This window comes from Polyodon spathula, chromosome 12 (genome assembly GCF_017654505.1).
Source record: "Polyodon spathula isolate WHYD16114869_AA chromosome 12, ASM1765450v1, whole genome shotgun sequence".
Lineage (NCBI taxonomy): Eukaryota > Metazoa > Chordata > Actinopteri > Acipenseriformes > Polyodontidae > Polyodon > Polyodon spathula.
The window spans coordinates 11,852,964-11,875,857 of record NC_054545.1 but is presented as its reverse complement, the minus strand read 5'-3'; the positions used below and the strand labels follow the sequence as shown (position 1 = coordinate 11,875,857).

Genomic DNA, 22,894 nt, shown 5'->3' with positions numbered 1-22,894 from the left:
TTGCCACTGGAGATCACAAACCACAACTTGAAAATAAAAAAAGATAGTGGCCTGTTTTTAGGTATCACTATTTGCTTATAAAAAGTATTGCATTGACAGCACTGGAAATTTGACAGTCAACAGACACAGGAATGAGAAGGTGGGGTTTCCTCTCTCGTCACACCCATCAATGTGCTTTAAACTGCACTGGAAGAAGACACCTTTAAGGATGTAGTGGAGGTAATTTGCCAATGGTACAAATCCATACAGATTATAACTTTTTTTATATTGTATATGAACAAATGTTGATGATGAATGTTTTCCATTGTATATTTAGGATAATAAGAATGAGCTTTATTTACCTGGCAGTACATGGTCTATCATATCTCCAAGAGTTGGAGCTGACTGCTCATGCCTTGTTAGTCTCTGAGCTAAAAAGAAAAACCCCAAAAAACAAGGTTTAGCAATTGTTCAGGCTGGAATATATATCACAATGGGATATATGGTACCTGTGTTATAAAATTGCCATCACAGATGTTCTATAACCCATAATTTCATAATTTTACCCTTTACCTCAATATAATATTAATGTTGTTCAATTCAAATGAACTATGTGTTTTTTAAATACAATACATCATCCCCAAACAGTAAAGGTTTAACGTCTTCAGTTGATCGATGATGCTCATGTTTCTGAGTAACAGAGAAGGACAGTGAAGAGAGAACAGAGAAGGTACTGATGAAGGCAAGTCATGTCTTATAGTTTTATATGACAAAGGAAGAGAAAATTGAAGAGTGAAAAAGAGTAAGGAAAAAGAAATACAGAAGTGCGAGGGTAATATTGACAGAAACAGAAGAAATGCATAAAAGAGGAGCCGCAGTACAGGGAAAGGCAGGCATTCAGACTGGACTCACGTCTGCTGCTCAGTGTCTCAGGCAGTGAGTGGGCTCTCTTTGACTCGGTGAGGCCCTTCACACTGTCTCGGAGGGAGCGCACGCTCTTCTGACGGTTCCGTGCAAAGCGTGCCCTCTTAATTTTCCACATGGCTGCGTCGCTCAGGTTAGCTACATTGGTCCGAACTGCTGTGATAGCTGAGGGGGGTGACAACAATGTTTTAAGAAGCCTGACCAAGTATATAATTACCATGCTATGGCAACAACAGTATATTTGTGAGCTGTAAGCGGGTAATACAAAAGGCATTACTTTTGTGTTTATAATGCCTCCTAAATCCCCAAATGTCTTCAAATTTTCTGCAAAAGATTTATTTTCCAAAATATTGACTCCAGTCTTTGACCGAAAGGAGGAAATTTCCGATTAATGTACTAAATAAAACAAACAACTTGGGAGTGATTTAAAAGACCTTTAATTAATTGTTGTTGGATTCTGTTCAATTAACCAGGATTTTTTATCCTGTCAAAAAATAAATAGTGCTTAATTATTTATTGTACATACATTGCTTGAATATAAACGAATAAGACACTAAGAAATAAATACATAATAATAATAATAATAATAATAATAATAATAATAATAATAATAATAATAATATAATAATAATAATAATATACGCACTTGTTGGAAATGGGAATTCTTTGTTGCAGTCGAGGTGTAGCTGGGCCTCCAGGGATAGTGTGTCAAAGCGGTTGACGAAAAATTCCCAGCTGAGTGCAGGAATGTCTTGTTTGAGTAAATGAAGCAGCAGCAGCTTGCTGAGAATAGTGGGTCGATCCTTCACGACAGTGTCGAACTGGAAATCCAGGCAGAGGCACAGACCCTGCACGGGGAGAGAGGAATAACATAGCTCCGGGCATACACTTACTGGCATAGACTAGACATCATTTGTATTGATCCTCTGCCAACTAAATGGGGTCTGGTAGTCAACACAGGAATTAGACACCTTTATAACTTACTTATATATAGTGCATTTTTAAATAAATATAACAATGACACTGGTGTCTTCCCATAAGAAAAACTGCAGGGAAACTGCATATTCATACAAACAGCAGCAGATTAGTAAGAGTGCATCATAAAGACATAATGAAAAGCAGTAAAATTGTTGTTTACTATTGAAGTTCATAGGGGAATAGAACCTTTCTGTATAGACAGATCACCAGAATAAACAAACAAAATCCAGACCACTCATAAACTCAAGTAGAAGCTACATAGAGGGATTATGTTCTTGAGATGTTCTCAAGATGTTAGGTAGGTTAAAGTTGTTTTAAGTCTGTAGTTTAATCTATAGCAAATTATAATTCTGTGTATTCAATTTCCTGAACACCTTAGCTTGCTACTGTGACATATTGTGCAATTTTCATTGCCCTGATTTTTACTACAGCCCAACCAAGTTTACTCTGTCTGCCCCCTTTTTGGTCCATTAAGAACCTCCTTGCCTTGCCTTCTCCCCCCTGGAGAAAACCTGCCTGCAAAGCTGGTCTCTTGATGGTGTCCAGCAGCAACCGGGCCCGCGTTGCCACGGCAGGATTAACGTCCTCCACTGCCGCCAGGAAACAGCAGAAAGCGTGAGCCAGAGAGTACTTCAGCAGGTGGTTCTTAGTCACAGAGGCGATGTCCAGGAACCGGCACAGCACCGCCACTCTCTCCACTGTCACAACAAACACAACATCAGGGACCATCAAACCAGACCTGCTGTGCAGATTCAATTCAGAGCATTACTGGAAGATAACTTGTTCTAAATCCTCTTTTAGACACAATAATTGAGCACACTGTAATTTAAAGACAGGCAAGCAAGCAAATTGCTTTGTAGTTTTTAAATGTTTGCGTTAGAGCTTTGTTAGTTTCCTTGACATACAAACAGCATTATTCAGCACTTCTTAAAAAGTATAACATTATAATCTCAGTAGCCCATATAGATTTGTTTGTGGATTATATGGTGCAAAAGTCTATTTTTTTTGTTGCAGGCAAGCATTATTATTCCAGGAATATCCTTAGTCATGGATTTACAAAAAAACTAGTCTGGTTTCTTTATATGCTTTCCAGTTTGTCACCACATGATGGCAGTAAGACTAAAGGAAAAGCAAGCTGCTCCTGTTATACTCTGGACATAGTGTATAACTGTTAAAACTGTATTTACTTTAACTCTCTATCTTATTATCAACAATGTAGCAATCTAAGCTACTAGGTTCTATTTTCATGACACACAACAGAAGAGTGTTTTTAATTGCTGTCCTCTTTTCACAAAAATTGGGTCAATCGCAAATAATTTTTGAAAAGAAACACTTGTCGCTCTGCATCCCATCCTCCTTTCGACAAAGCCTGCTATATTATTGTGAACTTACTGATTATATTAACATATTATAATTATTATTACGTTTAATTATTACGTTCCAAGAGGGACAGAGGCACAGAGACAAGGTCAAGTTGTTTTCCTCAAAGTCACACACACACACACACACACACACACACACACACACACACACACACACACACACACACACACAGCAAGCCAATGGCTGGGCTGGGATTAATGCCAGCATCTGCTTAGGTAACCATGGTAGCAGGGTGCAAGACCATGGCATTCTAAGCAATCTAAAGCCTCTGCATCCATTAGAATTGTGATTTTAGAAAGTGTAGTGTTCTGTAATTAAAGAGTTAGCAAAGCACATCAATAGCAGCATACAATAAATGACCTTCAGACACACAGCACAAACAATATCTTTGTCATTAACAATCGTAATTAAACTCCAGCAAAAGGGTAAACAACTGCTGAATGTAATAAGGTTACTCTAACTGCACTGCTAACATCTGTTGTTACACTTAAATTATATGATTATACTGTAAGTGACCTCTCCAAGTTGCATTCTCAAATATAAGGTACGGTGGCCCTGAAGTGCAAAACACACACAAACTAGAAAAAAATGAAAATAAATAACACATACAAATATGGAACGAACAAGAAACAAAACCATAAACTGTTCAAAACAATAAATAATCCAGTCAATATGACCTTTTTTACAATGACATTTAATAATGTTTTTTTGCTAAATGTTTTTTTTTTTTTTTCTAATTGGATTCTATAGATTAAGATTTCAGCAGCATTACTATAGAAAAGGCATTAACCATTTTTCTACTCAGATTATTATTTTTTTTGTCATAGATGAATTCAATGGGACCCTGGAGTGTTAGCACAGGACCCTGTAGGCGCGTGCAGGGAATCTCAAGCTGGTGCCTTACCTGCTTCAAAGCGCTTTTTCCAGTCCTTGCTGTTGAAGTTGCTGTTGACAATGGCCCAGAAGATATCAGCCCCGTGGGGCAGAGAGAGGGCATGAAGCAGCTGTGGAACAGCCAGCGAAGCCAGCTGGGAGAACTCTGAGGTGAGCACCCGCCACAGACTGTGGAAAGAGAGTCGTGTCAGCAGCAAGCTGGCTTTCCTGTCTGCTCACTTTAAAACATGGTGTATATTAGGGGTGCATTTACTGCACCAAGGATGGGTAGTACCAGACATGCTTGAAATTAATGTTTTTTCCATGTTATTTGATCACAGTATTTTTTTTAAAAGCCCTGATATTAAGGATTATTGACAATTGCTGCTACATCCCAAAATGTCTGAGACTGGTATTTTATTAAATAGATGATTTAAATAGATTAAGTCATAATCTCACAATAGGATAGCTTTCAGTACAGCAACTAAAACTACATTTCAGTTTTGAGTTTGTTTTAAAATTCATTCGTTTAATCAGTGGATGTGTACCTTGGAATCAACATCTTGTCCTGGGTGTATGCTAGAAAGTGCGGGTGATCCTTCCGGGCAATGTACAGGCATTCTCCGTGAAGACAGAGAATCTTCAAACAGTTCAACATATTGAAGAGAATGTCGGGTTCCTCGAACTTGGGCATTTCCTGCGAATTAAAATACAGATATAGGAAACCAGTAAACACAATGTCTCTGAAAGGCATGGCACCTGGTGATACACCATCTTGAAGATTTTTACTCAAGGATGGACAGTAGGGGTCAGAAGTCTTCAGGGAGAGTAATTATAAATATATATTTATTAATTAATTTATCAAGAAAATAAATAAAGAAACATGACTCAAAATGTACTGGACATTATTCAAAATGACACAAAAAAATAGGTTTGTGCTGCTGATATACTTTTTATTATAAATCATGTATGGCAAAATAAATGAACCTGTTAAACACTACAAAGCATTTCTTCCTACCTGCAGTATGGTATAGATCAGCTTTAAGGTAACAGGCAGTTGCTGGTAAGAGAATTTCGTGTCAGCATTATTCTTCATAGCTGGGAAATGTAAAAAAAGAGCCTGTCATTGCTGTTTGCAGTTAATGATGATCTGTGTCTTTAAAAATGTATATAACAATTTAATTAAAATAAATACACAGAACATATCACAAATAAATGAACTTAAAAAAAGAAAGAAACTGTGAGAGGACAATGATTGTCATTGGAATGACCTGAGATCTTTGAAATGACAGTGGTATTGAAATACTGAACCACCACTGGGCAGCTGTCTTTTGATCTAAATCACATAAATGATCTATGCCAACTATGATTCATAGCATAGGTCAGTGGGGTCTCGACTTAAAACTGGTAAGATTTAATAAAAATGTATTAAATAGACTGTACTTTTCATATTGATAACAACTCATGATCATTAAAACTCGAAGCAATATAAAATATGACATTTTGTTTTATTACCCTACCCCTATCTTTATTCAAAGGACAGAGAACATTTAGGATTTTTAACCATAATTATTTTATTTTTTTGCCATCATCCTGTCAATAAAAAGCCTGAGCTCCTAAATGTCTCATGCTCTCTGATGCTGATTTCTCTGTTGGATACGTACTAAGTTTCTCAGTGGAATCATTTTTGTTTCCAGGGTTGCCTCCTTGCTTGTTGGTCAGATTCTCCTCCTCTACCTCAGTTCCAATGGTGAACTCCGGTCGAGGGAAGATGAGGCTCTCCTCCAGGGTGTCTGTGGGCTCCTAGAAGGAAGCCATCAGAGATATTACAGCTTCTGCCTTTGCCTTGGAGGTCAAGTTTTGGATTCAAGGTCACCCTGTGATTCAACTACAGTTGACTTGTGTGTGTCTCATCTTTATTTATCTCTAAAAATATAACAAGTAGAGTGAATATACTTCCCTTTATTAATGAGAATACATTTTTGGGCTTCCCTTCTTTCACCACTTTTTTGGAGGTTTCAAAATAAATTAGGCAACAGTGTTTTTTATAGTAGCTTCTGTAACATGTACTTAGTGAAACTGTATTCAGTTTATACCACTTCCACATTACTGAGCAATAGGGCTGTGGGAGTGGTGTGACTCAACTACTGACCTAAATGCCAACCAAATCTAAGAGCTGCTCACCACCAATCGGATCTCTTCCTTTGGTGCCAGTTTCTCTAAGAGCTCGCAGGCCAGCTGGTAGCAGAGGATGCTGGACTGGCAGAGGTTGCACTCGACTGCCTTCTCGTCCTTCTGACAGGTGTGTGAGCCACCCCAGGGAGCCTGGAACACGTTGTTGATGATGCTGATTATGTCTTTGGACAGACTGTTGTCAAGACCAAGGGTCACGCCGTCATCTTGTAGCTCCATCTGCCGTACACATTTAAATAATTCAGTTTAGTGTGTATCTATTGTAATCAGAGAAAAATATGTTTTGCATTATCCCAGGTTTTCTTAGGTGCTCTCTGGTTTAGTTTGAGGGATTGTGGCAGGGCACAGCCCTGCTTGTAAATAGTGTTTTGTTTGTGTGTTGGTGGTGGTGGAGGTTGGCAGGAATGGGGTTAATTCTTATCCCTGCCAAATACATGTGAGCATGCGGCTGTTCCCAAATTAGATAATTGGTGCTAATTGGGAACAGCCACATGATATAAAAGAGAGCTAAAAGGCCCATTAAGGGGCAGCAGTTGGAGAGAGAGTCACATGTCTGTGTTGGGCTCCAGTGCACTGTAATAGTTTTACTCGGGTCAGGAGTTTGTTTTTGTGGTGTGTGATTGTTCTGTTTAAACCGTTATTTTGCTCTGTGATCTTTCTTTCTGTATTGTTTTAATAAATACGCTTAAAACTGCAATCTACCATCTTGGAGCTTCTTGTGTATATTCCACCACCAGCGCCATCTTGTCACACATGGTGTTAGATCGCCACTTGGAGATCAGAGTGGTACTGCAGTCAGTTTAAAAAAAAATAAAAAATCCTCATCCAACTAAAACTATTACAGTGAACTGCAGCCCTACATAGACGCATGTCTCTCTCTCCCCAACTGCTGCCCCTTAATGTGCCTCTTATCTCTTTTATAGCATGTGGCACCAATTATCTAATTTGGAAACAGCCACATGCTCACATGTATTTGGCAGCCACAGACACCCATCAGATGTCTTATAACCGGTTCAGAGAGCATTTGCAAGAGCTGTGAAAGCCACAGACACAGTAATAAGAGTTAATTTAATTAAGACCACATTTCATTTCACAGGCTCATCATTTTGGGTCCTTTTCGTACATGCTATTAAACCAAGTGTTTTCTTAAAGTGCACAACAGTAAGATGTACATACTTTTCCACGACCCCTTTAACCTTCAAGTAATATTAACAAGTGATACAGTATCTTTCAAGATCAAAATCCAAGATGGTAAAATTGTACCTCTTAGAAGATGAGACTGATTTACCTGTGTATTTTTAAGGATGTTGGGATTTAATTTTTAGAAGATGGGACTGAAGTCCTTGAATAGCTGAGTGAGCCTCTTTCTCAGGTTGACACTGAAGCCTTGCATGTTCTCTTACCTGCTTGAGGATGAGGTCGAACATGAGGATGAAGCAGTTGAGGTTCATGTCATCCTCGTCACAGTCCAGGTCGAGGGTGCGGTGTCCGACAGCGTGGCTCAAGTGCTTGAAGGGGCTGCGGCGGAAGGGGCTACAGCGCAGAGGGCTGGGGAAGGGGCTGGGGAAGGGGCTCAGTGTGTTGTGCTGCCCATGACGCCCTGGTTCTGACACCACGCTCGCCTGCATGGGAAGGAGAACAGACAGAGCTACTACAGCTACTGATCTCAAGGCGTTCATTATTACAGTGAGGCACAACTATGATCCTTCATTCCAGTCCAGGTCTTTTTTCCAAGCTTAGTTCATTGAACATGCATGGATCTGACTGGAACAAAAACCCAGAGGGGAATGGATCTCGAGGGCAAGAGTTGTGCACCAAGCGTTACTCCCTTAGAGTAGAGTGGCAGGTAAGAAAGAGGGAAGGGAGGCTGGGCAAGTACGGGGAACTCTGAGATTAAAAGACTGGCAAACAGGGCTTTAAAATAATGTTTTTACCTCTTACTGGCACTAGCAAGGTTATCACTGTCTCTCTTGGTTCTTTGCTCTTTTTGTGCAGTTCAATTTGAGAAATGTCGATACATCAAATATAACTCAAATCAAAATCAAAAGTTTAAATTTGATTATATATCCTTGGTTATTACCTATATTAATTAACAATTTACTGTGCTGACAATTGCCGACTGCTGATTGTAAAAGATAACTGGACATACTTATTTTAAAACAACAGAGTTAAATAAGAAAGGAGGAAGCATAGGAAAGTGGGCAGAAAGGTTACTGGTACAGACAGAGCAAGGTTTATAGAAAGGGAGTCCCCTCACAGCTGTGGACAAAAACCCTTGTGAAGAACTGTTTAGAAGATAGAATAGCTGTACCTACCCTCCTTGCCCCAAGGTTTCCAATCAGGTCATTGGCCCTTGCCTTCCTCTGGTTTGCTAATTCTTTGACAGAGTTCACACCATCTGAAAACATTCCAATCAGCAACTGCAGGGGCACCACTATATCCAGCTCTGATAACACCTACACAAAGACAATTGATTATTGTGTGCATGTTTTAATGGGTACTGTACTATTTCATGAATAACTCAATTAAATAGACAAACATTTCAGCTTCATCAGTGGTGACTGTTCCATCACTGAGAGGGCTCTTCTGAATAACCCTGGTACTCACATGAAGCCAGAGCAGGGCCTGCTCCTGTGCAGATGCCGGGTACCCAGAGAAGCGGCAATTTATGAAACCAAACATCTCCTCCATAGAAAAGGGCAGGGGACACAGCTCGATATCAAACATTTTACTGCAAAAATAATACTTTTGTTGACAGTACTGAATCCTGCTAGATTTGTAATATACTCTGTAAAAATCAATCCCCAATAATAATAAAAATAATTATAATATGATAACTTGGAATCAACATGAGGTTTTATGACAAAAAACTAAACTTTGAGTAAACTTGACCTATAGATTCATAGGAACAAGCGGACAGAAATGTTACAAAAACATTAAGGGAATGCATTACAATGCTAACATTACCTGAGCACTTCCCGGAACTCTTTGAGCTGGCTGTCTGGTACCTCGGTTCTGATGGCCTCCAGCCACTCCGGCATGATGCACTCCCACACAGGCTGGCTGATCACATTGTAGGGGATCACGCACAGGATCCGGTTCAGACCCTCCTTCAGCTGCATCACTGTGCTGCACGACTTGTCCCAGTACCCTCCAACCTGACCGAACAAGACTTACTTGAAGCTGTTCCTTCATCAACGCATTCATTAATCAGTTTTATAAGCATGCTGAAGGGATCTGATATATTCTACATTAACTTTTTACTAGAACTTTCACTTGTTATAATGCGGAATACAAATAGTATGGCCCTGTAACTATGGGGAGCACTTGTATAAGTTCTATATGGTTCTCTACAGTTGTTTCTGCTTAAATCATCATTTCCCTTGCTTAATAACTATTCCGACAAAAATAATGCTTCTGAAAAGACTCCTCAAAGCTAGTTGTGGGTAAGTAAAATAGGGAGGCATATCAGCGAGGCACTGTTTATTGAAACCTGAAGCACTGAAGCCTATATCAGCTTTTAAGACTTTTCAGAAGGTTTTGTGTTGGAATAAAAGTTTGTAAGGGAAATAATGATCTAATCATAGACATCACTAGACAATCACACAGAACACATATTATATTATTACAAAATGTAATATTATGGGGGAAGAGTATATATCCCTTTAAGCAGCTGCTGTTTTTGATTTCTGTGTTTACTTCAAAATACTGTCAAGAGTGTCACTTACTCGAGCAAACTCCACCGGCTTGGGAAGCAGGCACATGACCATGACGTCGAAGCGCACGTCACACACAGTCTTCAGCCACTTTGTGACAAACTGAGGCTTGAGCTTCTCCACCAGACTCCCCACCTCATCATCCATCATGTAGGCAGTGGAGTGGAACCACTGGAACACCATGCTGACTAGCCTGGCCAGGCTCTCTGTGGGGGTGTTCTCACTCGGCGTGCACAGGCTCACCTACAACAACAGCAATGACATGACTCAGAACCCATTTCAATCCCAGCCCCTCAATAAGAACCTGGCTTGAAACGGTTCTCTCATTATGGGTCTCCATCCTTCAGTGATGTTATCAGAGACAGCTACCACTGAGGAAAGACATGAATGATTTTAAGGAAAATTATAGCCAATAATAAAGTGATGTGTTAATAAACTGGGGATCGAACAATACAGTCATGGCTCAGAGTACTGTATATAAAATGTAGTGTTTTTGAGAGGGAGGAGAGGGAATGGAAAAGATAAAGTACTGAACATGTGTATTGCAGTTTCATTGTTATTTCAATGGTTTCAATTATTTTGTGGTCTACTGACATGGTACTGCTTGATGCTTTGGTTTCAGATAATGAACACAAACAATGGCACCTTTGGTGTTGTGGTTCATTATATTTCCAGAACCCCTGGGATGAATTATTGCATGCTATTTAATGCACATCTGTTTTACTGTATGGTCTTGATATGTAGCTTTCAATATGACATAACACATGACAAGGCAAGTACTGTTCTGTCAGGTTCCTTTTTTGTATACAGTGAAACAGAGTTATCAAGTGGACATGTTGCTGCCGTGAGCAATGTGCTGTCACAACTACAATTCTGAAGGAGTATAGCATAAACACATCAGAACAGGGTTATGGCACCACAAGTGGAAGGAAATTGCTGCCTTTTTTGATTTAGAAGGAGAGTGATTCCCAGAAACGAAAACTTCAATACAAGTCATTAATGTCAAGACATTTTAATGCTATCATAACCTTATACAGATGAAACTCTTCATTGTAATTATTTGATTTTTATTTGATATATATATATATATATATATATTATATATATCATTATATCTATAGATAATATATTATATATATAAGCTATATATATATACAAAATTAGTCAAAATCGACAAAGGGCCAACTTCCTAACATTTTGATATGGATCACTCCTCCATGACAGAGGTGTAATTGTATTGGTTTATTAGGGTATTTAATTAGTTTCAATTATGGATCTACCCTTTTGTTCTGTGAAAGGGACACTGGGCAACTTTAACAGGCAAGCTGATTCAAGTGTTGCTGGGACATGTCCATAAAGATAACCGCAGTGATCAGGTCTGGTAAGATATTTTTGAATTTACTGTGCTTGTTTAAAGATCTAGCTACATATCTACAATGACCAGATGGGGCCTTTATTTGCTTGGTCTTTTTTATAAGTTGTGTTTAGGAATGACATTTGCTTCTTTTTTGTTTGTATTATTATTATTATTATTATTATTATTATTATTATTATTATTATTTATTATTATTATTATTATTATTATTTAGTAAATTTGTACTCCAATGTCCTAATATCATTTGATTGCTGGCACACGCCATGCTTACAAGTTGGAAGTGGAATATTTCTATCAGATTACAGGTTTTATACTGGCTATTTTGATTTAAATCTGGAAAGCAACATTTAATGTTGTGGTCACTGCTAAGCCCTTAGTGGATAGTACTCACAGAACCAGCATGCAATACGGCACAAAAAAAGAGGTCAGGGACTGGATAAACACAAAAACTGAACTGCTTCCTGACCACCAGGCAGCAGGCTTGGCGCTAGCTTCAGTGACTTGGCAGTGCTACCAATCTATCGCTTTTTATGGCAACTCATACCAATGAGTCTATTATATGTTACAACACACAGCGTTACCACAATAACTTGAGCACACAACCTGAAACCTGGTAAAAGTCAGATACAACTGATACAACAATTTAAAAGCAGTTGGATCTCAAGTTTCTTATAAATAAAAACACTTGGCATAGCTCTTAGCAGCAGTTTACTCTAGTCAAACCCCTAAATGCTCAGGTCCAGGTGTGGATGGCTCTTACCAGGAACCAGATGCCGAACTGGCTGAGGAGGCGTTGGTCATGCTGGTCATCGTCTTTGTTGTCGAAGTCTGTGTTGTCCAGGGAGTGGTGTGAGGAGGACAGACCCATCTGTCTGCGACGGTTCATCTCGTACTCTCTCAGCTCTGCATGGAATTCAGCCTCCTTCAGCAGGCTAGCAGAAATACACCAATGTTTAGAGCTAACATTTCCAAAAAATATACTGCAATCAGCTGCTGGACAACACATATATGAGTAGCAGCATACTAATGCATGCCTTACACATGCATGGTGAATTAGGCATTTCAATATTCGTGCAGTAAGCATTCTTAATCAGTATTCTCAAAGTTATGTTCTTGCATATACTATAATTAGTGTACTGTATTTTGGGTAGCACACTTAAATACGGTCACTTTATTACTTGTGATAAACAATTGTGTGTGTATTTGTAGGGTTAATGTATGTTTAACTCTAATACTAAGTGTATACAAATATAAAAATGTTACCACTGTGACACCATCCTGCCTATGTATTCTACCATGGTAGATGCCCTTTGCACATGATCACTGTATTGCAATTAAAGTAGCAATGCATTCCTATTCATCATTTTTACCACTATATTACAGTGATCCTATTACCTGATGACCGCCTCCACAGTGCACACCAGCTCCTCGGCTCCACACTCCCGTGTGTTGATGGGAGGTGGGGATGTCTGGTAGAGGTGTGTCTCGGCTGCTGCTCCCACCTCGCTGCTATGATGGTTGACATGGCAACGCTTGCAGTAGCGAACAGGCCTGTTGCCGTGGTGTCCACAGCACCCAGCTGAGAAGCAGGTAACTACTGCCCTCCTGACGTGCGAACTACAGTTCTGTGTAAAATAAATAGTTTTTTTTTAAGCCACTATTTTGTAGGTTATGGAAAACTAAAAGAAAAACGGGTAAATATATTATACTTTGAATAATATGCTGTAACACTAACTAATGTTCAGACTCCAAAAAGTTTTTCACAAGATAGTAAAAAAGGAAAAATGCACCCAATAAAGCTAACAAACCAGAAATGACTTTGTCCTTCCTAATAATGATTTAGGAGTAAAAAAAAAAGCTTTGAGGATAGCTCATTGTATCTATCTACCTATATTGCACACACTGTATATAAATATTCCTTACAACTATTGAATGCTATACAAGGAGAATGTAAGTTGAAGGAGGCTGTTTTAGCTGCAGAGAGACAGGGCATAGCAATGGCAACACAATGGATTCACCTGGTACGATACGAAGATACTGTGGTAATTCAGTCGACTAATGGTATGCCAAAATATGCTATTGCCTCTGTGGCAACATTCTACCAAAGGTATATGCAATAGTAAATCCCATTGTGCTACCATTGCCCCTCAGTGCAGAATGGTTGAATTTGGTAAGGTTAATAATCTATTATGCAATTTGCTGGCGTATAATGAAAAATACCCTCAGGCTTTGAATCAATGAATGAAAAATGAAGCAGTGTCTGAGCTCTCCATCTACCTTATCTGTACTTCAGGAGAAGATTAATTTCTCAATGTGCACAATAGGTTGTCAAGTGTAATAATAATGTTCCACCTACACTCTGTTACTGTATGAAAATATTTCCCTTCAGCTAAAACAGACAATAAAAAAGTACATTATATACAAATTATTATTTTTGCAACGTATTGTACAGTACAATAGGACAATACCCAAATCACTAGTTTAAGGATATGTTAATAAACACATATGTTATTAAAGATGCTGATAGTTATTAACAAAGGTTCACAGCTAATTCCAATTCGTAATGGTATAATCCTAGGTAGAAATAATATTGTACTGATTGTCTTACAAATGTGCCTTTGTACTTGTTTTGCAACTGTTCTGTGTTGGTCCAATCTTTTGGTGCATGATGCTAAAATGTGTTTAGGGCAATTAGGTATTCTCTGATTCCCGTAATGTCCAATATTTAATTTTCTAAAAATAGTCAGTGGATCCAGGGACATGCTTAATCTGTTTAAGAGCTTGGTCTGTTACTGCCATGCATTACAGCCTATCAAATGATCCTTTTGTTCTCAATGTCATTAGAGAGAGTTGATCAGATCAAAGCATTATGTACAGCACTTCCTAAAATGTTTGGCTTAAACTGAGCACTGTCAACTACAGAACGAGACCTGCAATATAGACAGGAATATGTTTTAGCGAGCATTTACTGGAAAGACTAATATTTAAAAAAAAAAAAAAAAAAAACTTTATATATTTCTCTGTATTGTGAACACTCTGTAGAAGGCACATTGCCTATTAAGCATCTTGTTAAAAAGATCACCTTTTTATGAGTTATGATGGAATATGTATGAAAATTACACATTTTTGCCAAAATAATCTTATGGACTACTGGCATTTAATAGTTTATCGCCATCGTTCAATTTATCAGAAAAAAAGTGGTGCACGGAACACTTACAGAACTGTTGATAGTGTATCCATTTAAAATTGGTTGTGATTTGAAACAGGATTGCTGCAAGGCGAATGCTCTTTTTATGGCTAAGTGCTTTGAAAAGTATTTAGAAGAAAGAGCTTTAGCCTGAGGGACTACCATGTGCCTCTAGTTATGATCTATTACCTAGCCATTAAGCAGAATAATACATTGCAAAGAGATGAGTTCATTTAAAGTCTTTAGACAGATGCCCTCATTTAAAAAAAAAAATGCTGTGGATTAAAAAATGAATGCATTCCTATTATGCTACTCTGTGCTATAGTTTACATGCCACAATCAAACAGGTGGCTGTTTGAATGGAGCTCATGCGATAATAATAGCACGCCCAAACACATACATTTATATAGTACTAAGATGAGTTTTGTAATACATATGAATTAGGTTTTACACAGAGTAAATTAGCTCCATAAAGATACATTTATTGTATATTATCAGCCTGTTGTATTTGGATTGTGACATCACTAGTCTTATAATCTGCACATATAGAGCACTATACTCCTAATTTAATATACTTTTGCGGCAGTTCGTAAGCTATACTCTTCAACTTATTTATACATATTTGAAACATTTCATCATATATATTACAGTGAATCTAGAAATTTCACATACCAAATAAACCAATGGTGCACAGCTCAGGTTATGGAGGGCCGGTGTCCCTCCTGGTTTTTGTTCTAACCATACCCTAAATTGGTTAATTGGACCAATTAAGTTTCTAATAAGGTCCAATTAAGTACTTTAGGGTGCAGTTGGAATAAAAGACCTGCCGGGACACCGGCCCTCCAGGACCAAGTTGTGTACCACTGAAATAAATCCATTTTGCTACACAATTACTATAAAAAGAGTATAAACGTACAAATGCAAGTTCACATTTCTTATAAATTAGTAATTTGGTGTCTCATAATATATCTGAAAGCAAAGCTGAAATCTGCAAAAAGCAGATGTTTGATATTGCACAATGAAGAATGTTCTAATGGGTTAAGTGTATGCTTATGAGTTGGCAAATACCATCGCAAAACTGTAGGCAGAACAAACAACCAAAAGATAACAATGAAGGCAAGTAGCATTTCTTTAAAAGCTTTAAATCAACCACAATCAAGCAATGCTCTCAAGTACCAGGTAAATGAATTCAGCAGACCAGGGGACTGCATTGCCACATTACTTCTCTATCAAAAAAGTCCAGACAAAAAAGGTGCCACGCATAAAACAGTGAACTTGTCATCTTGTATTTTGCATAGCCATGTTATAAAAGAATGCAATTAGCTTTCATTCAGCCCACCCATGATGCGTGGGTACAATATACTAGAATATTAGCAGTCATAACACTGGTAAATTACACTGGCAGACACCAACAGTGTGACTACACTGAAGTAAAAGCAACTTCATCTAGAGGAATAGAATTTAGTTGCATGGATGTCAACAATGTAGTTTAAAGATGGTTTAAAGCTTTTATGATACAGTGCAAAACCTGTGCATTTCTGTCTTCCATTTTCGTCTTCCAGTAGACTGTAAATTGGGTTCTGCATTGCAACTGTGCTAAGTGTCCTCTCACAGGGGAGGATCAGTTAATGATATCTGGTGAGGGCTGCATTTATCTCCGGCCTGCATGAGCAGCAGTTTAAATTCACGGTGGCAATCTCCCTGCAGCTCAGGGCTCTGTCTGCTGAATTAGCATTCATCTGATGTATTCTGCATGTCCGCAATGCCCTGATGACTGCAAATGAGATACACTACAATGGAATGCTCTGCCATGAGAACACCAACAAACCACAAGAACAAATCACAAGAACAAACCACACACACACGCAGACACACAGACACACACATAGACACACACGCACATAAGCACTCAGCCCTCTGCCACCAAAACACAGGTCAGTCCTTACCTTCTTCTGACAAATAGCGGATATTTCAGCTGTAAGGGTGAAGGTACATAGAATTTCAACAAGGAAAAGTAACCTACGAACATAATGTCAGGGCTGGAACACAGGCAGGAGAGCTATAAACATGCAGCAACAGTGTGCAAGGTGCCCACAGCAGATGAGTTTTCAAAAGTGTGTTTAAAATGATTTATTTCTTTATTGTCCTATGATCAATTTCTGTAGTAAGCCAGTAAAACCACTAGGGGTGTGCACCAACAGTTATTTTCCCACCTGAAACAAGCAGAACAGACCTCTGTATGACTGCACATTTACTTCAACTGTACTAACTAAACCCGTCATGTGTCCGAAACAAACGCACTTCCACTGCAGTTAAAAATATTTTTTACAAAAAAATGTAACGATGCTAGCAAGCTGATTGAAGACATGTTCCACATTTGCATATTTAGCAGTTTGTAATGCAAAAAAAACACACAATAAAAATGAAACCAATTAGAATTCACATTAGCTAAAATCAAGGACTATTAAGGACATGAGCTGCATGTATGGCACCTTGGAAGGGTTGAAGCACAGATATACGATCAACTTTTGAGTTTCTCGATGCATTAGTGGGTCATTCACAATTAGTTCACTGTTTCATTATCGACTGTCTCACATACAGTATAGTATCTTCTCCAGGTCCACCATAAGAATACTGTACAATACAAACAAAATCCATAGGACCATGAGGTCTGAGGAGTGTGTATCAACCGTAACCAAACTGTCAATTTAAATACATGTTCTCCATGTGGAAAGAAACAAAATTGCACCAGTGCCAGTTTATGTAAACTATTGTTTCAATATCTTTGTGATGGTGTCACAAATTTGAAAGTGAATAGTTTGCCTCTGTTAGGTTTTAAATAATGTACAAATTCATTAAACGATATGGTACCATCTGCCTTCACCAACCTTCAGGCAGTTTTGTTTCTGACATAAATAGTAATTTCAGATTTAAAAAAAAAAACTTATTTGATTCATGGAACATAGTTATCTGTGCTCCATTAACAAATTATAGCATTTCTTCTGTGAATGGGAGCTGAATTGACTCTCTAGTTTAGTGCAAAACTCACCTTGTGGCAACAGAACATCAATGAGCCATTCAGCATGATCCCTAGAAAGTAAAATAAGTAAATAATTAAAATAATGATTTTAACCAAAGTTCATGAAACAGATACTATAATGAACTAGGTCAACATTGATACACCAGGTGAGACAATGGTCATGGGGGCCAGTATTGATATTCATTGATCTTGGTGAGAAACAGCCCCTTGATTTAATTATTTGTTGTTGGTAGGACCCTACTGGGATTTGCAAGGGAGTGCCTGGAAGATGCACACTCACTGACCAAGAGAAATAACAGAAAAAATGACTTACAATTCACATTTGAATAGTTCAGGAATTTGTTTCTTACAAAGAGAAATTAATTATTTTCAAATTCACCGTGCATGTTAAGTTTAACCATCAAACACACAAGGTCGAGCTGCTATTCAGATTCAGACTCACTGAGGATAGTGAACAGCTTGTTTGAACCGAACAGAACATCAAACAGCATCTCCAATTGCCAGACAATTAGTGCTAGTTATAGTAATGATACTTTATACTGCATGAAGACAGCCCTCTCAGATGGTTTTGGATATAGTATATGAGTATCCTATATCAACAAGCTAATCTTAACATGAAACACTTCTCAATCACTACACTGCCTGAAGCGATGAGATCTCTGTGAGCAACTGTAGGCAGAAGATTTCTGATTTGAGCCTGAAATACAGTATATTGTACCCTGTGAGGGCATTTCAATCTTAGACAGCAGGCTAGAAATATACAGCCTCTGTCAGTTTACATCAAACCAAAAACACTTCATGTATATAAATAAATAAATAAATAAAGTATAGAAAATAACCAACTTGAACAAGACATGCATGTGATGAAAGCCAGGACTAGGTTTATGACAGGCAGGGAAGAATGACAGCTCAGTGTCACAGTGGTTCTGTACTTAGGGGATACAGTGGAGACATTGGTAAAATTGTATCACCATGGTCACATTTTCATATTTTGACATACAGATAATATAAATAATACGATCATATGATAAAGGTGAACTATTGTGTTGCTATTGCTGGTATGATACGTTCTCATATTATAACAATATCCTCATGTTATTTTTTAACCATTTCAGTACTTTTTGCCAGACGGTTTCTCACCTATTACAATGTTGCTGTTTTTTTTTTTGTGCATGTCAGATTTTAAATGTGCAGTTTAAATGTGTCCTTCATATACAATTCTTACCCTGCAATCCTCTGGCTGCATTCTTCACATATGTACAATGGAGGAGGTTTGTCTCCTAAAGCCACTGAATGTGAGGGGTCTATGCACATCTGAATGATATCAAACAGAAAAGCATTTCAGGATACAGCAGGGTAATTCATTGCTTTACATTGAATCATTTTTACAGCTGTTTAGCACTTTGCTGAAAGCCCCACATTTCCATTAGTTGTATTCCTTCCCCCAGTCATTATAGAGATGTAGTTGTCCCTTTTGATGAGATCTACAGTACTGTATCTGAATAATTTACCAAATCAGAACTTGCAACCTTAAGTTATGCACTATGGCTGCCTACATTAGCTACATCTGACACTGTCAATATTCAGATGTTTGTAGAAATGTCTAATGTTACGAAAGAAACAAATGAAACGGCAATGGTTCATTGTGAATGGGCATTTATAAATAATAAATAGAAGAAAAATGCATTACCTTTACAGCTGGCTTGTTAATTGCATTGTGGCATTCAATGTGTTGACAATGAATAGGATTCCATGCTGAAATAAGAGAAAGAAGAACACTGTCCAAATGAACCATGGTGGAGGAACCCACCAAGTTTAAATAAATAACGCCCTAAATGTTTAAAACACACAAATCCATAAAATGCTAAATGAACTCAATGACTTCAATACCAGCTGATGTTCAGCTGTTCCCATATGGCTAATCAAACAACCATGCCTGTTAGCTGTCTGGGTTACAAGCCTATTAAAAGTCTCACCTGTGTACTGCAGTCCTCTGTACTCACTGATTGCTCCAGGTGGCTTCAAGTTTGGCCAGTAGTGGAAAAGCATTTGAACTGCTGGAGGTTTCACCTGAGATGGCCCATAGGCTATAACGTACAGCAAATCCTGCAAAGACAACACAGGTACCATGTTATTACAAAGACTGTTTCCTTGACTGGTCTCGCCACAGATTCCTTACACATCAGTGATCCGTTTTACATATCCAAAAAGGAATCCTTTCTCCCCTTCACTTCTTTCAGTTTATCTAATGTGCCACCTGCAGCTCAGAAGGCTTTGTAGGTTTCATATGATAGAATACAATTCAATTTTAAAAGTACTGTTTATTTTTCATTGTGGCTGTTCATTTCCATGTAGAGATGTTGGTCTGGTTATAAAATCATAGTTCAAATCTATCACGGAAACAGTTTAAGTAATATTTCTTTCCTAGTGTTAATTGTTTTTCATACCAAATAATAGGGGCAAGATTACTTGTTATGTTATTTTTTGTAATTAAATTTTTTGTAATAAATTGATATTTATAGAGCAAGTAACACCACTTTGTAGGTGTGTTAGATATATTAGATTAATATGAGTTGTCTGTGTAATAAGATCATCATCTTAATGTACCTATATATTCACAGCTGGAAGCAAAAACTGTCAGGGCTTGATATTACAGTTACTGGTATGTGAAATACTATTCTGTTTATTGGATTTTCTGATTTATTTAACAAGCCTATATAACCAAATGCCTGCTTGATTACACATCATGAACAGGTCTGTTCCATGTTCTATGCTATATTTCCTCTGCTTGTTTTTAAATGAACCAGTGTTTACAATGAAGAGGCTTACATTCTTAACAATGCAGAAAGCCGCACAGAAATCCAAAACCTTTCTAGCAACATTATTTGGGATTTAAGTGCATCTGGTGAATCTGTAAGCCCCTTTATACAGGCAATTGTAGGTATTTCTCAATTTTGAAAAAATGCCAAGATTTTATCAATAACAACCGACTGAGAAAACCAAATCAGCAGTAAATTGACTCATTCTAAATTTTATAATTACTGACTACCCTCTAAAAGAGTTGTCAGTAATTCAAACGTAATTCTTTATGAAATAATATGATTTCCTATTTAGATAGGCATGCCCTCACAAAATAAATCATTCTCATTGCTGCAATAAACCCAACATGTTGCTTACCTTCCAGACCTCCTGCTTGTACTTCATGAGGCATTCCAACAACTGGCAATGATACACTGAAAAAGAAAATCATGTGAATTAATAGAAACAAAACATATTGTGAACCAAAAGCAATGCTAGTGAAACACCACACAAAAGCATCCGCACAGCAAAATAATCCCTGCCCTGGTGTATGGAGTGTGTTTACAGCCGGATATCACACCTATGTGGCTTAACTAAGCAGAACATCAGTCAGGGACAGTTAGCACCTGGCAATCCTTATGCACATTGCTCTAAATTTAGTCCTGCAAAATGAGTCCTACTGATCTATAGTTGTGGGTGGATAGTTATGGTAAATGAGTGGGATAGGTGAGATAGGTGGTTGGCTGAGGTTTGTATGGAAAACATATTTTTTTTAAATTACACCAAAAAAAGCAAACAATCAAAAAAATCTTCCAGGGATTACTTTTTTGATTTCTTATTCCAAAATGTATTTCTTAAAGGAAGTCTTAGTTTAGCATACTTACCGGGATTGGAAGTGTATTGCATAGCAATCATTAACATCGAAGAGGCAGACAGATTGACATAGGCTGGAACACCTCCTCCTCTCCTGTTTGAGCCCACTAGCAAAAACACATTGCAAACAAATCACTTGCCTGTACATCTATTTCATCTCTCATCTAAAAGTTCAGAGCTTTCTTTGCACGCCTTGCTTTCAAGCAGTCCAACTGCCTTGGTTATTTCACCTGGAGAGTGAAACTGTGCCCCTCCCTTCAACACCCTCAATCCTGTCATTACCTAACAAGCTGTTCCGCTAATGTCTGACATGCTTTGCAGGCAGTGGCATGTATTGACACTGCTGAGGTAAAATGACCTATAAAACAATAACTATTTGGAAACAAGGCATGCAATCTAAGAGCATTCTTAAGTCTAGAATGACATTGGATATCATTTTTAATAAAACTGCACATATGAGATCTAAAAAGCAAATTAAATTACATGGCTTATAAGATCTATGGCATCATTCCATAAGCTAGAATCGTTTTTAATTAACAGGAGTCAATTAAGAAAAGCTTGTTTTGAAAAAAGAGAAACAGGTCAGACTTACATATGGCCATTGGCAAGAAAGATGTGCTGAGATATTCAACAATGTCCTTGTGCAGAAAAGGCGGGAACGTTGCTAAGGTTGAGATCATGGTGTATGGTAAAGTGCTCAGAATATCATCACTGAGAAACGGTAGAAGACAAGTCGTTGTGTAAAATATGGACTGTCCAAGATCTGAAGAGAAAAAAAGGAAAAAAAAATCAATGCTTTTTGTCTTACTATTACCCATTCTTTTAATTAAAAACATGCTGTGCAATGTAATTAGCTTATTATTACAGACCTCCCTCTTTACCGCAAACTACAAGACAGATACCCAACAAGGGTGGAAAAAAAATGAGGGTCATTCAAATAAAGTACAAAAATTACAATAGTGTGTTCCGTACAGTAAACATCAAAGATTCTGAGATCGGTTTCTGAGTATCTTTTTTGCGGTAATGTGAAGGAGACTGCAATGTATTTCTATACTATTGCTTTACTCTGTGAACTGGCAGACAGTGGACAGTGAGGGTGGTGATATTAACAGTGAAAATATCCTTGGTTTATATTGGTTCACATTGGTGCTGAGGGGCTATCTGGCAGAATGTGAGGGTGGCATTAAAACTGGTGACAATAAAACTTGTATATCATTGAATGATGAAATCCATCTGTATTAACAAATAGAACTAATTGAAATGACAAATAAAATGTCAAGGGAAAGGGAAAGTAATTTGCAGTTTAACTTCACTAGCTGTATTGTCCCCTTTAATGTATTTGTACTGCAGTTGTGTTATGGATAAACCATACATTTAAAGATATTCATGGGATTTAAAAGACACAAACCAATGAGTTATTTACTTGCCTTACTTAGGAAATCTGTTAAACACGCCCTTAAGAAAGCAGTTACAACCATAATAAGTGCAGGAATACTCTCTCGGAAACTATAAGACATACAGATTTACTAGACAAGACAGACAGATACAATACAGATTGATATGCCTTTTCTATC

At 37.8% G+C, this 22,894-nt stretch overlaps 1 protein-coding gene across 1 annotated transcript in view; it reads right to left on the bottom strand.

Annotated features, from left to right (window-relative positions):
• The window catches only part of LOC121323888 (protein unc-79 homolog), a 50,398-nt gene that overhangs the window by 20,867 nt on the left and 6,637 nt on the right, over positions 1 to 22,894 (bottom strand). Inside the window, exons 4-27 of the mRNA XM_041265208.1 lie at positions 21,913 to 22,083; positions 21,332 to 21,427; positions 20,826 to 20,881; positions 19,625 to 19,754; positions 19,339 to 19,403; positions 18,874 to 18,962; positions 17,658 to 17,698; positions 16,555 to 16,583; positions 12,817 to 13,046; positions 12,182 to 12,353; positions 10,059 to 10,289; positions 9,298 to 9,488; positions 8,938 to 9,061; positions 8,646 to 8,786; positions 7,734 to 7,952; positions 6,322 to 6,549; positions 5,802 to 5,940; positions 5,156 to 5,235; positions 4,686 to 4,834; positions 4,169 to 4,326; positions 2,398 to 2,579; positions 1,550 to 1,751; positions 892 to 1,068; positions 342 to 410 (exon numbers count right to left, since the gene is read on the bottom strand). Of these exons, the coding sequence (XP_041121142.1) occupies positions 342 to 410; positions 892 to 1,068; positions 1,550 to 1,751; positions 2,398 to 2,579; positions 4,169 to 4,326; positions 4,686 to 4,834; positions 5,156 to 5,235; positions 5,802 to 5,940; positions 6,322 to 6,549; positions 7,734 to 7,952; positions 8,646 to 8,786; positions 8,938 to 9,061; positions 9,298 to 9,488; positions 10,059 to 10,289; positions 12,182 to 12,353; positions 12,817 to 13,046; positions 16,555 to 16,583; positions 17,658 to 17,698; positions 18,874 to 18,962; positions 19,339 to 19,403; positions 19,625 to 19,754; positions 20,826 to 20,881; positions 21,332 to 21,427; positions 21,913 to 22,083 (3,369 nt within the window). The remainder of the gene's footprint in view (positions 1 to 341; positions 411 to 891; positions 1,069 to 1,549; positions 1,752 to 2,397; positions 2,580 to 4,168; positions 4,327 to 4,685; positions 4,835 to 5,155; positions 5,236 to 5,801; positions 5,941 to 6,321; positions 6,550 to 7,733; positions 7,953 to 8,645; positions 8,787 to 8,937; positions 9,062 to 9,297; positions 9,489 to 10,058; positions 10,290 to 12,181; positions 12,354 to 12,816; positions 13,047 to 16,554; positions 16,584 to 17,657; positions 17,699 to 18,873; positions 18,963 to 19,338; positions 19,404 to 19,624; positions 19,755 to 20,825; positions 20,882 to 21,331; positions 21,428 to 21,912; positions 22,084 to 22,894) is intronic.